Raw genomic sequence first — 15,434 nt, forward strand, 5'->3', positions numbered from 1 at the left:
TGTTAAATACATTGAGAAAAGGACTGCAGAATGTGGTACAATAAATAGAGGTCACCATTTTCAAGCATAGCACAATTTATAACTGTGATGCCATCTCCTTTAACTTGGCATGTGTACATTATTTAAAGCATTTTGAAAAAGCACCCCTCAATGCTAGAAGTCCCTCAGAACAAGTATATATAAGAGCTGGAAATGGCTACACAAAGCTTTAGGCCAGATTTTCTCCCTTCCATATTCAACCTAGATGTTCTTACATCCAGGTTTGCTGTGTGACCCATCTTTCAGTGAGCAGCACTCTTCCAGATCATAAAAACTGATAGGACAGCCATAAAACTTGTAAAATGCCATTACAGGGGTCCCATAAATGTAAAACTGCCGATAGAGTTTGGGGATTTACACCTAGTGTTTGTCCCTTCACAGAGGCAAACATGCACAAAGCCACTGTAATAACCCTTCAAAATCAGATAATATTCTGATAGCTCAGTTTCACTAACAGAAGAGTCCTGGGCAGAAGCCAGGAGGCCCAGGTGCGCTGTGTCATGCCAGTATTTAATGTAGTCTAATATCAGATAGATGTGAGTGAGAGAAAATACTCTGAATAAAGTACAGATAATAGCATGGACAGCCACTCATTGCAAAATTACTTGTGCTCATCATGCTGGGAGCTTTGTATTAAATTTTTCTGTCAAGTGGCAGGAATCACAGGGAGAAGTGCCTCAGAAAACCCTCCTTGTAACCTTGGATAAGGATCTATAATATTGGGCTTTCATATGATAATGGCAAATGATGCCCTTTTTGAAAAATTGCTGACTGGTAATGAAAGTCCTAATCAGATTGTGGACGGAGAGGACCGGGGAGGTGGGGGGACAGTGGTCGGTGACACCCTTCTTCTCCTACCCCGTTAGCAAATTTAGCAAACTTGACAAGATGGGTGAGTTCTGAGAGAATTTATCTTATGTGAATTTCCAACAAAGCCCTTGGGGTTGTTTATAAAACGAGAAGGTGGCGGTTTAATAAATGCTGGGCCACCTGAGGCACTTTCATTAAAGGCTTTCTCTAGACAACATTACACGTTTGCATTATTCTCCGGGGCTCCCTTGAGAATACAAAGCGTTACCTCCTCAGTGAGCATCGATACCGTGTGAAGGCATGAAGGAAGATGATTTGATTTGCCTTTTGGTGCACAAAATAACACTAACACCCCCAGAGTTAGAATTAATATTCAGATGAGTTTATTGTCTTCTATTTGAATGCAAAATTCCAAAAGGAAGCCAAAAACCAGGATGGTTTGGAAGATTTCTCAGGGAATGTGAGGAAAGTTAATTCTCTATCATTACTTCAACTACAATGATGTCTGTTCGCAACAACAAAATAACTATTTTTTTTTTAAGATTTTATTTTTATTTATTTGACAGACAGAGATCACAAGTAGAAGAGAGGCAGGCAGAGAGAGAGGTAGAAGCAGGCTCCCCGCTGAGCAGAGAGCCTGATGCGGGGCTCGATCCCAGGATCCTGGGATCATAACCCGAGCCGAAGGCAGAGGCTTTAACCCACTGAGCCACCCAGGCGCCCCCAAAATAACCTTTTAAAGTTAATAAAAATATGCACTGCTCTTAGCTTCTTAAAGAACCCTCTTATTAGAAGGACCGAAGATGCCTGACAAGATATGGAAGTCGACCCCTGCTATTAAGTTATAGGAGGTTTACTGTTAATGAATTTTTAATGTAATTCCTAATGCCAGTGGATGCATTTTCTAGTCCTAGAGAGCCAGAGTAAACAAACGAGATTCATAGATGTTTTCATGTGTTTCAATGGACTTACCATCTGTGTAGGCTTCTCTACGCAGATGTCCTGGCTGGTGTTTTTGCTTCTTGGCGGGTCTGGCCTTCTGCATTACGGCGGCACTCATGTTGCTGTCTGTAGAAACAGGACTTGTGGGTCGAGGGCACTGGGATGCATGAAAATGTCGGCGGCCTGAGTAAAAAAAAAAAAATAATAAATCAGAGCCAAACTCATCAATGTATTTTAATTATAACATTAAATAAGAAAAAGAAAATATTAGGACTAGAAGCATCCCTAATTTCCTAAAAATAGCTTTAAATAAACTATTCTAGCCAATACTAGGATTTTTGTCATTCTGCCTAACCCATCCGCTGGGGGCGGGGGGGGGGTGGGGAACACTGAAAAATTTTTCCAGCTTTTTTTTTTCTTTTCAACTGTAGTACTTTAATTCCGTTAAAGTTCTTGACACCACTTATTAAAGAAAACCATCCTGATGACTTTTTTAAAAATTTTATTTTATTTATTTGACACAGAGAGAAAGAGAGCACAAGCAGGGGGAGCAGCAGGCAGAGGGAGAAGCAGGCTCCCGGATGAGCTAGGAGCCGCATGTGGAACTCTATCTCAGGACCTTAAGGTCATGACTTGACCTGAAGGCAGATACGCAACTGACTGAGCCACCCGGGCACCCAAACATCCCAATTACTTTTGCAACTAACTTCACTAAAGTGTTATTAGTAAACAAAAATATTAATTAGATTTTTGCACAGTATATTCAATGCACATTATTTTCTCAAGTGAATCACCAAAGTCCTTAAGAAATTCATGTTCTAGGAGTGAACAGTACTAGACACATCCCTTATGTTAATTAAATATACTTTTATGCGATTCTTTGCAGGCAGACACCTAATATCAATACATTCAGAGGTATATCCTCTTCGGGAGGCCTGAAATTAAAGCTAGCTCACATATTTAGACCTGTCCAAAGTTACTTAGATGCCTTTTCTTTCACTAGATGTTTACCTGCTGCTTCTGGATAAAGCGACCCCTCCAGAAACTTCTACATTTCTTGGTGGTAGCAAAGGCGGTTTTGGTTTTTTCATTTTGGAGGGACAATATTTGCAGGTACAAGTGATAACTGAATTAGACACAGTGCATCTCAGAGCCTCCCCCATTTTCTGTCTGTCTTACAGAGATGTGATACCACGATGGCACAAAATATTTATTCCATCACAGCAAAGGAAATCTTGGCCCTACTTGACTTTCATTATTCTGCTTTTTAGAAATTCCAGACACACAGAGCTGGAACTTTTTGTTGTATTATAAGAAACTTCAAACAGACCTACATAGCACATCTTTTGGCTAGAGACAGGAGAAGCCACTTATAGTGGAATCAACATACGTAAAAATGCTAACTGACTCATATTAAATAATATTTATTAACACGGCCAAGTGAGAAGCAATTTGATTGGATTATTCATTCATATTAACCTCAAGGCATATGATTAGCACACCCTTTCTTGAGAATAACATTTTAAGAGGCAGAGGCCAATGCATGTTTAGTTCATTATAATTATGAGCCCAACGAAAACCGGAAGTGCCGCTAAATTACAACACGGTAAAATATTAAACCAAACTCTCCTAGCTATGATGGAGACTGTTACAATTAAAGTTACATATCCATGAAAAGAGAGGATTAGGGCTGAGACTGAGACTATTGTGTTAAGCCATCTACTGTTCCGAGACCCTGAGGCATCCAGTCGTTTACAGATGAATTTTTAACATTATTTCTATGTTTTGTTGATCTAATGAACTGAAACACACCTTAATGTAATCAGAAGCAGTAGTTTGAGATGCTTAATTTCACTTTATTTTTTTTAAGATTAAAAAATAAGTAGAAATAAAAGCTATGTATGTACACAGTTACATGTTATTTATTGAGAAAGATAGGTAGTTTTGGGTAGTTATTTTATTACATTCAGTAGGGACTGAGGGGAAAAAAAGGAATTTGGTTGAATTTCATAAAATATTGGTGTGGCCGAAATAAATACATATTTTACAATAATAGATTGAGGAGTACTAAATTTCTTCTTTCCTATAACACGCTCTTGATAAAAAAACACATAGAAACAGTCTTATTTTCTCAGAATACATTCTACAAATGATAAAAAATAATGACCAATCCAGTGGCTGAAAAGAATAGGGAAACTACCAATGAGATAGCTCCTAAACTAAGAAAAATAAAACAACAAATTAAGATAGTAAATTACTGATGTGTTGTGATAGTCTTTTATTTCTCAGAAATGTATGCCTTGCTGGCCACAGTATTTTACTCTACCATTTGCATGTTTTTATATACACAATGTGTATATAAATGTATACTATGTATATATTCCAGCCTACGGAAATAAATGTCATGTGATAAATCTTTGACTTTAATTTAAATTATTTCCTTTTTCATACTATTTATTCTCCAAACAAGGTTGGGAATAGGTAATCAATAAAAACGGGTTCAAACATAAGAACAGAGAGATGATTATTGTAAACAGGGTACTGGCAATGAAAACGGAAGATGGAAAAAAAAAAATACATGAGCAGTTGGAATAACTGCTCTCCGAATTGCTAGATTAAAAATGTTTGCTTTAGGGGCGCCTGGGTGGCTCAGTGGGTTAAGCCACTGCCTTCGGCTCAGGTCATGATCCCAGGTCCTGGGTTCGAGCCCCACATCGGGCTTTCTGCTCAGCAGGGAGCCTGCTTCCTCCTCTCTCTCTGCCTGCCTCTCTGCTTACTTGTGATTTCTCTCTGTCAAATAAATAAATAAAATCTTTAAAAAATAAAAATAAAAAAATAAAAATGTTTGCTTTAAATATGAAACATCTATGCTTGAGAATGTATGCATATCACACACATCCTTCTATCTTACCAATTAAATTAATATTCTCATGGAGAGAGCATGAAGAGAATGGGGTTAAGGAGAAATAGCCCATTTTCCAATGGTTGAGTGCCCCCCTGATATTTATTTATTTCTCCTAGAGAATTTCTAATTAAATAGAAAGAGACTTATCACAATGAATTTTATTTTGGTTACTTTCTACACCTCAGAAAAACTGTAACACAAACCTCACCTGACTAGAGGCACACCTAAAGAAATTGTACACATATCTGCTATGACTTTCGTAAAAACAAGGACTTCCCAGGGAGCTTCCCTCGCATTATATAGGATTTATTAAATTAAAATAAGCTCAAAGATTTAAAAAGCCTTGTCCAAATAAACAGAATAACCAAGCTGTGTCATATGATTGGATCTTGGGTTTCCTCAGGCAGCAAATAAAAGACAATAAGAATAGCTACATTTCACACTGGACACAGATCCTAGGCAATAATCATCAACTGACATGGACCCATTGAGTCTTCTTTTCCAGCTTGGTGACAAGCCCAGAACTTACCAGAAGCATCCTGCATTTGACGACGTGCCACTTTCAGACCAGCATACTCCGCGGCTGCTGCCACTGCCTGGGCAAAATCGGCATCGGTGAAGAAGGAGCCATCGGAAGAACTCACGCTGGAGCGTCCACTGGAAATGTTGTCCTCCTCTGAGGCTGAGCCCCAGCCATTGATCATGGACCCAGTGACAGAGCTCTCAAGGTCCCCCACACTGGAGGCAGGGGTCTGCTCAAGGCCACGTAACAAAAGCCGTCTGGTCTGCATCTTGGCGACTTCCATGTCTGCTTCATCTTCTTCCTCTTCTGGCGCATCCGTATCCATATCTGAGACAAGAGGTCCTGAAATGTAGCCGTAAGTATGTGGTGGGGAAATCGGTCGTGGTGGTGGAGGGGGGCTCACCGGCTGCCGTCTGCAGGAAGACGGAAAACACAGGTTTGGCTCAGCTCATTTTTGGGACATACACAAAATACATTAACCAAGAGATTCACAAGTACACTGATTTGACCGTTGCTTCTGTGGAGCTCATTTAACCAAGCTGGGTTTCCTCTCAATTCAAGTTTAACAGAAATATCTTCAGCTACCTATAAGTCTTCTTAATGTTTCATGATTTGGATTATATTCAATTAAGAAAGGAAAAGTAATACATACCTTGGAAACATATGCCTATGCATTTGTCTTAAAGTTTCTTAAAGTTTATAATAATCTTTATAGAATATAGAATAATCTATGATTATTATTCAATAAACTATAATTATAAATTATATATATATTTATATAAATTATAAATAATAATCTATGATTATTATTACCAAAGATAACAGACATCAGTTCTGGAACAGATGCTCCATAAACATGTTTCTTCCCCTTTATTTCATTTCCACCCTTACCATTCCAAGCAAATGGACTCATTCATAGTGACTTTAGAAAGTAGAATTCCATAGGATGAAACAATCATATATTCAGCATGACACAGATTCCTGTAGATTTTATTCCATTAAAATAAAAGTCTATGGAAGCCAGGAGCATTGTTTTTCTCTGAATTATTCACCAAATGTAATAAGCTACTTTTACACCTATCATTTTTATCATTATTCCACCTATCTGTTAAAGAAAATGCTCAAAGGTATTTTTCCTGATACCTTGAAATTAATTAAGGACCAAGGCTGAAGACAATGTGAGCGGTATTCTACAAGGTAAGCTCACAGTTACCAATAACTACTTTCAGTCATCTCTTCAGAGATCCAGAGAATGATACTGGCTAACAGCAGTCCTTCTACTACCACCCAACACTGTCACCCACAGTGAGGGTAAGATGACTGAGAAGATAGTGTTTTGACCTCAGTGTAAAGAAAGGATGGTGGAAAGAAGTTATTCCCAAGGGGGTAGAATGCCAAGAGATTAACTCCTAATTTAGGAAAGTGCCTGACAGAAAGGAAGATATACAGTGATTTCCAGTTAAGGGACTGCTTAGTCAGTGACCTGCTCAACAGTCTCAGTGTTCTCTAAGCAAGATTAAAGAGATGATACAAGGGGGATTGCCATTTGGAAGAGTCATAACACCACCTCTTCAAATTCTGTGCCTTCGAGAGGTAAGGAGGATAGATTCCACACGAGTGTGCCAAGCTGAGCATGAGCACTAGATGGTAGTCAGATCAGGTTCTAGCATCGTCTGGCCACCTCCATGGTTTAGGAAGCTAGGAAAGATGCCATGGACTTGTAATCCACCCGGGAATGTGGCTAAATTATTCAAGGACTACAAATGCCTAGAGACCGCTCAGAATAGAGTCCTTCATCAGTGAGTAACTTGGTTCCAGCCCATCTCTCTCACCAACCTTATCATACTCAGAGAGCGAGACAAGACAGACTAGTCCCTGGGGCTGACCAAGGAGAAGACTGGTTCCTCATCTAGTTTGCCATGCCCTCACACTTAGGAGAAGAGGGAGGAGGACAATAGAGGTTAAAAGCAGAGACTACCATCTTACCCCATGCTGCCATAGCCACAGACAGGGAGAGTCTGCAAAGGACATCCACAAGTGCATGATTATGGTTTTATAATAAACAGAACTGGAATTTAAGAGACAATTAAAAGGAAAAAAAGATTCAAACCAAAAAACAGACTCTTAACTATAGAGAACAAATGTAATCAGCGGGGAGGTCGGGGAGGATAGGTGATGGGGAGGGAAAGAGGCCACTTGCTATGATGAGCACCAGGTCACGTATGGAAGTGTTGAGTCACTATACTGAACACCTGAAACTAATATAACACAGTATGTTAACTATATTGGAATTAAAATTTAAAAAAAATTAATAGGATTGAACCTCAAGTTAAAAGAAAGCCTCCAAACCGAGCCATGGAGGATCTGGTCAAAATCTAACAAAGGGACCTACTGTGGAGAAGAATAGGGAAGTTCAATATAGCAATATGGCTTTGAGGGTGAGATGCCAGTGGCTCAAAGAAAAGTTTTGTGCTTTTTAATTCAATGAATTGAGACACTTCAATAAGTACATTTTGTTACCACAAATGAAAAGCATTAAAAATACATTATTATTACGAATACGACAATTAACTAATTTATTGAACATCTACTCTGTGACTAAGTATATTTTACAATGTGAACTCATTTGATTCTTGCAACAGCTTTCTAAGGTACTGCTTTTATTATCATTCTAGATGAAGACATCGAAATTCAGAGAAATTAAGGACCTTGCCAAAGTTCCCACAGCGAGTAGGTATCAAATGTAGACTTTAATCTCACATTTCATTTCCCAGGTCATAACCTTTCTTCTAGGAATGGTGTTATTACACACGCACACACACACACACACACACACACACATACATATGTATAATACGTACTATAATAATTTATAAATAAATACGTACATATACACACAGACAGTTCTTTAGCATAATGTACTATTTTTTATTTCTGGGTGTTTTCTAATGCATCTGTGTGTGGCAATAAAAGAAATATGAAGAATATGCCAAAGCTGAAGTTATTTAAGATGGGTAATTGTTATTCAAAATGGGTAATTGTTTCAATATGGAGTGTGTTATACACATAGGAGGAAAACCTTTGTTTAATTTGAGTTGCAATAAAATGCCATATTTAAAAGTCAATTTACGATCTTTGTCAGCATGCCCATCCAAAATACCACAAGAAACTTATTTTTTTAAAGACATGTAAGACTTTCTAGCATAAAGGGGACTATTCTGACCATCAATACAGGGATGTAGAATAGCCAACTTGACTATGAAAGGAAGCCAGCATTGTATTTGGACACTTCACATTCTGTAGAGCAAAAACATCTTCATGTTCAAAAAGGGCTGGCTTTTAACTACTATCACCCTGTGCAAATGCTGGGGAAAGAGAGAAAAATTTATTCAAACCATCTGTAAATAAGGCAAGCCCAGGGAATGTGTGATAAACATGTACAGTTTGAAATATGTAATATATTCTACTTGAAAACAAAAAGCTATTTCAAGAAGCTGCACTCAAGTGGGACTTGCCACAAATGAACCTCAACCCTCTAGATTTTGCTCCCTGAGGGGTTCCAACATCTTCTGAAATAATGTACAAGTATATGACTGCAAATCACAACACTCTAGGCTCCTGCAAAAATGATGTCTTCATAAACATGTTTGAGAGAAGGCAGGAAAAATGCCATTAATTTATGAAAGCAGATATTTATATAGTTCACCACATACAATTTACCAGACAAAAGACAAAGGGGGAAAAATGTGTACCTTGGAGATTTTTTCTGAAACTGGCATAGATTCGATACTTTGTATGGTTAACCCTTACCTGGTTTGTAAATAGACAAGATACTTAATTTTCCCTTGCCTTTTTACGGTCTTTTCTTTCTAAATGTACCATATTCACTTTGTCTATATTAATAAAACATAAGTTAACTTTTCCTGCCCCATACATGAAAACTACTTTTACTTTTCAAGAAGTTTTTGCTAAATATCAACTACAGGAAGCTCCGTAGTATCAGGCCCTTTTTGAAACAATATATGCAAATAAGCTTAATTATATCATTTTCGTAGTTTTTGTTTGAAAAGAGAGAAGAAAGATTCCTATTATGTTGGTTACCTAGTTTACATAGTTTTAGACAAAGAGAGACTATCTAGAAGCTCATTAGAATACCAAAATTGCAATATCCATATTAAAACAGTCTAAAATGTTTAATTAAATACTGTAGATATATAATGGTTTTAGTTCAGTAATTTCTTATTAATTTAGACCACACTGTTTGTTTATGCCTCTAATCAATAAACATAACAGTAAAAATGTATTCGATAGAAAAAAAAATGTATTCATTCTTTAAGCATTTACTCTGTCTCTATTACCGTGAGACTGCTAGGTTCCAAGAACAAAGGAATCACAAGAGCTTGGGGAATGCTTTATACTCTAAGTGATAAAAGGATTTGACTTTAAGGCTCACATACTCAATAAAGCTGACTATATACCAGGACACAGCAGAGTATACTTTGCAAAAAGGTCCAGGACAGTATCTCCCATTCCAATACTCTTCTGGGATAAGAACTTGCCACTCCCCCATCAGGAGAGGGAATTTAGTTCTACACTTAGGAATCTCAGTGGACCCGGTGACTGCTCTGACCAACAGAATCCAGCAAAAGGGCGATCATGTCAGTTCTGAGTAGAGCTCTTATCTGGCCCAGAAACTTCCTCTTCCTGCCTTCTTGGAAGCCTATCTCCATGTAAGAGGTGCTGCTACCCTGAGATCCCCGAGTTATGAGAAGCCTCGGCTAGTGAAGACACCCCAGTGGATGAGACCCAACGTGGAGACAGAGAGAAGCTACAGAGTGCTGAGACATCAGATACATGAGTAAAGAAACTAACCTGAGAGTAAATCTTCCATCCCCAACAGACCACATGAATCCACGTGGATTAGAGATGAAGTGCCCAGGTGAATCCTTTCTGAATTCCCTATTCGTGGAATTGTGAGTAAAAGAAAATGGTTGTTTAGGTCACTAAGTTTTAAAGGAATTTGCTAGGCAGCAATGGAAAGAGGAACTTGAGCACCACGTTAGAAATTCAGCTAAATAAAATAGATTTGCTCCTTGCCTAAAGGGATTCCTAATCTAGTAAAGGAGACATAACGGTGAATCAGGTGTGCGATGATAATGCGGTATCCACAAGGAGAGGAGGTCGAAGGTGTTATGGGAACACATAGAACTGGCTCCTTTCTCAGAACTGGGACATCAGAAAAAGATCCTACGGAGAGTATCTGCGATTTTACCTTGGTTCTCAAAGACACATAAGCGTTAGTTTCAAAAAAGAGAGGGGATAATGGTGTTCCAGGAAAACGGGATGGCACAGGGGAAAGACCTCAAGGTGGGTGACCAAGTATTCATTCCTGGAACTGGAAGAAAGTAGAGTGAAAGCACCATGAACGGAGAAGAGGTGAGTGGCGATGAATAAGGATGGGAAGGCGTGCAGGGGTCAGATCACAAAGGGCCTTGATTGCTACATTAGGGAATCTTGCCTTCATTCTAAGGGAAATGGGAAGCCATTGAGAGATTTTAAGCAACGGAGAGGCTTGATCAGTGTTGCATTTCAGGAAAATGCTTCTGCACAGGCTGCAGTTGGAAGATTAGATTGAAGAAGGGGCAAGGCTAAAGGCGACCAGACCACTTACGGACCATTACAGTAATACGGGCAAGAGAAAATGGCTGTCGGAAGTAGGAAAGTGCCTTTCTGGCTGAAGATATGTGTATTGTTCTGAGTGATATTTAAGCAGCTGAAATCTACAGAGATGAGTAGTTGGATAGAAGGGTCTGATGCTCAGAATGAAATCTGCAGAGAAACAGCCATCTATCTTTAATGAGTACGTCATTAGGGGCATGGTGGGATGATGAGAATCAGAAGCCATCTGCTGATGGGCCAGGCATCCAAATAGGTCAAGGGTTTGAGAAGAAGCTTCACTCAAAGACTTAACTAGAGACGAGAATTACAGCATTGTATATAGTATCAAAAACATAGACTTAACTTAAATGTCCAACCTTAAGGAATTATTTAAGCAAATCACAGTATATTTCTGTTTAACATGACTATCTAAATAAAAAGTTACTGACATGGAAAAATACACCATTCAGTGAAAAGATCATTATCACATATCGGCATATCACAAGTTCAAAGTGACGTGAACACATGCAGAGATGAAAGACTAAGAAGATCTGTACTGAGGTCTCAACAGTGACTATCTCTGACTACACAGATTGTTGGGACTTTTTGTCTTTTTATTTATTTTATCCGTATTTTCAAATATTTCTACAGTTAACATGTAGAGTATACCTTCATCTTAAAAGAACAATAATTGTTGTTGTTCTTCAATAGACTTTATTTACGTATTAGCATCCTGTGTTATTTCCAGCAACACTCCTGGAAATAAAAGTCTTAATACCTACATGGACCGAAAATCATTATTTCAAAAAGGCTGTATATAACTCAACAGGATTTTAAGTGCAGATAACCAAAGCATTTGTGTTCTTTTGAGTTCATAGAAGTATCCATCCACCCTAAAACAGCAGGGGTGTTTTGATTCTGTGGCATCCGATTCCTCTCATCAAATACTTGTGGATGTAAGCTTTGCGTCCCCTCAATGACATGAGTAAGACGTGAGCTCTGCCCTCAAAGGGCTTTTACTTTAAAAAAGGAAACAGGCATACGAAGAACAAACACAAATACACCATGAAAACTGATTAACGGGGTCACAGGGCTGTGTACGGACTGTTGTGAAGAGAAAAGAAAAGCATTGTCTGAATTTGCCAGGCAGTGGAATAAAAGTTTCACAGAGGGGATGAGTTTTAACAGGGCCTGGAAGGATGAGACGCACTTGGCCCTGCAATGAAAGCAGCAGCATGTGCTAACACACGGGGGCCCAGGGAGGGCACTAGACATGTGCAGCAGCAAGGCCGTGAGGGGCAAATGCGCTCGCCATTCCTGCCACCTCCAGATGGCCCTCCTGGGTCAGGAAGTGGCAGTGCTGACCAGCTGTTGGTGAATTTAAGGCAAAGTCATGGAATTTCAAATCAAGTCATTAGAAAAGAAGGTGTGTAGAGAGACTGGGAGGGAAGAGGGAAGTAAAGCAGGAAGGACTGTGAAAGGCTTTGACCATGGGGCTGAAGAGCGGGACCTGACTCTGCATGAGGGGACACGTTCCCAGGCTTGTTGTGTGTCCAGAAAGATAATGTGGAGGGTGGCCAGGAAAGGGGAACTAAGAGGAATGGAGACCAGTTCAAGGATATGGCAGCATTTCTGGGGCTAAGGATGGAGGGCCTGCCGTAGCAGCTATAGGAATGGAAATAGGAACACAAAAAAAGGTATTTTGAAGTCAGAAATGAAGGGTTTATGAATAATTTAATTTGGGGAATGGTAGGAAGATAGCAGAAGAAATGAAGCAATAGGATAATTAAGCTGATTGCAAAATGACAACTAGTTTTTTTATGACTTTTGGCTATTTTTATTTTATTACATTATATTTTTAAGATTTTATTACATATATATTTTTAAGATTTTATTTATTCATTTGAGAGTAGGGGGCGCGGAAAGTGAGCACGAGCATGGAGAGAGGCAGAGGGAGAGGGAGAGGCAGGGTCCCTGCTGAGTGGGGAGCCTGACTCGGGGCTTGATCCTAGGACCCTGAGATCATGGCCTGAGTTGAAGTCAGATGCTTAACCCACTGATCCACTCAGGCGCCTGGGCTATTTTATTTTTAATATTGTTGTTCAAATAAATAAGGATTAATGATTTTAAACACAGTAGCCAACAAAGGGGGAAACTAAACAAGTTTGAAAGGTCAAGTGCAAAGACAAAGGTGGTTTTGGACAAGTGGAGTGTGAGATGGCCAAGTGCAAATATCACTGTGGTGCTCAGGAAAAAGGGTGGCCTGCTTAAATAAATTGGAAAGCCATCAAACCAAGCAAGGGAGTGATGGCATAAAGGTAAGGACAGCAGGAAACTCATATTTGTTGAATATTTACCTAACTTCAGATACTTTCCATACATTATCTCATTTGATTCCCATAACAACTTATAAAATCGCCAACACTACATAAAGCTTACGTATGCTAAAGATGGAAAAGTCATTAGATTGACCATTAGGAGGTTACTTTCAGTGGATCAATGGAAACAAAATGGTGGGTCAGAGTGCAGTGGGCTGAGGTATGACTGGGAATGAGTAAGGCAGCGTTGATGAAATAGCCCTAAGGAGTAGGGGAAAAGGAGAGCACAGTAACTAGAATGGGAGGTAAGAAAGGGGAACATTTAACAGCAGGAGAATTAATGGTGAAGAGAAAGAGCAACGGGAGGAAGAGGCTGAGAAGTCAGGATAGAGAAGGGTGAACTGATTTTGATTGACTTGAGGATGGGAGAAAGGATGACATGAGGACCACAGAATGAGGGGTTTGCCAGGAAGATACTGCCTGCCCCTTACAACACAGCAGGGAATGGTGGGGAAATAATAGGAAAGAATGAAAGGAAAATGCTGAGGTACTTCAGAAATAAGAGCTTCTATTACCCCTTATTTGCCTCAGATAAGAGGGAAGGAGATGGTCTGTGACCTTGATAGGGAAAAGAGATAGATACCTTATTCTCAATCTCCTTGAAGTTTCACGGGTTAACACTATTAAAGATAAATGTATGGCAGTCCAAATTCCCCCTTTTCCCACAGAGGAAGGCTTAACTACCTCCTTCATTTCAGAGAGTATGTGATTTGAATTTGGTAAGAACGTCTTACTGATAGAATAATTAATACGCATGGCAAGCTCTACTTTTAATCCATAGAATTCAAGCAGAATAAATGAGAATATGTTATTCATTCAAGAAAACTGAAGGACGATCTTCCAAGGCAAGTAATACACTCAGTTTCAAATGATATTAGGAACACAGAAAGTTTTGTATATATATAAATTTATATGTATGAAATACAATGTGTCATGGGTAATGAAATAGTACAAACAAAATCATCAACAAAGAGAGAAGAGCTAACATGATGCAGTAATAGCTTTTATGTGGTAGAAATGACAAGTGAAGTATTTATTTGTGTCTAACAAAAACGTATTGGTCGGTAATGCTGAATTTTTGGTTACACATTTGCACGCGCGCGCACACACACACACACACACACACACACAATTATTTAGGAAACTGGACAAAAGGGACTCCGACCTAATATCCCAACCAAAATAAAGGTACCTGTGGTTAAAGTGAAATAAATACACCAAGCTCATTCTTTTGCAACTGTACAGCTATGAGGCAAGAAATCGTTCTGCAGACGTCATTTCAAAAGACGGGAGAAAATCTATTCTCCACAGCCCAAATCAGTGACTCACCCATGCATAAGGAAAACCAAGACGCCAAAAAAGGCATCATCAAAAAAAATGCAATAAGAATAGCAGCCCATATATCTACTACATGATCTCCATGTGTTTACGAATGCAATTATCATAAGTGGGTGAGCATTAAAGCATATTATTTTATGGTTGCAAGTTCACTGGGATCAATTAATCTCAGGTGCTGGTCAACAATATTCCTTGATATGTTAATTACTGAGGCTTACTGCACGATGGTCCTGGAAGAAAGGCTATGTGACATGAAAATTACCTCATATAATAGCATTCTACAAATGCCACTTAAGAGGGGAAATTATCTGATTTGTCAGCAAGAGGCTAGGGATGGCGTACCTCCTGTCGGGTTGGTGCTGCATGTGGCCGATCTCCTCCTGGCAGTCCTGTAACATGGGCTGGAGCTCTTCTTGAGGGGAGGGGGTCAGAGTGGCAGTGGACTGATGGCTGTAAGACACGGCAGCTGGAGAAGAAGCCGCTCCCCGAACAGGGGGAGTGGGGCCTCGTTCATCTTCCTCCTCTTCTAGCTCATCCTGTTGCAAATACATCCTTGCTGGTGGGACGGGACACGGCATTTCCTGGTCATAGCTAAAACAAATGATAAGCCCACTTAGATTTACTTCAGGCTATGCAAAGAAACCATTTGTATTGTTAGTGGAATATCAGCTTTGAATTGCTTTTTTAACCGGAATGTTCCCATTGAGGGAGTACTGTTAAAAAAACAAACAAACAAACAAACAAACAAAAACCAACCAAACAAAAAAACACTCCACTGGGCACCTGGGTGGCTCAGTCAGTTAAGTGTCTGCCTTGGGCTCAGGTCATGATCTCTGGGTCC

At 39.3% G+C, this 15,434-nt stretch overlaps 1 protein-coding gene across 6 annotated transcripts in view; it reads right to left on the minus strand.

Moving 5' to 3' along the window:
• The window catches only part of ROBO1 (roundabout guidance receptor 1), a 1,187,644-nt gene that overhangs the window by 13,846 nt on the left and 1,158,364 nt on the right, over positions 1-15,434 (minus strand). For all 6 annotated transcript variants that reach the window (XM_047722064.1, XM_047722068.1, XM_047722063.1 and 3 more), the window contains 3 exons: positions 14,936-15,184; positions 5,226-5,632; positions 1,822-1,974 (listed from right to left, as the gene is read on the minus strand). In XM_047722064.1, the coding sequence (XP_047578020.1) occupies positions 1,822-1,974; positions 5,226-5,632; positions 14,936-15,184 (809 nt within the window). The remainder of the gene's footprint in view (positions 1-1,821; positions 1,975-5,225; positions 5,633-14,935; positions 15,185-15,434) is intronic.

Source organism: Lutra lutra, chromosome 1 (genome assembly GCF_902655055.1).
Source record: "Lutra lutra chromosome 1, mLutLut1.2, whole genome shotgun sequence".
NCBI lineage: Eukaryota > Metazoa > Chordata > Mammalia > Carnivora > Mustelidae > Lutra > Lutra lutra.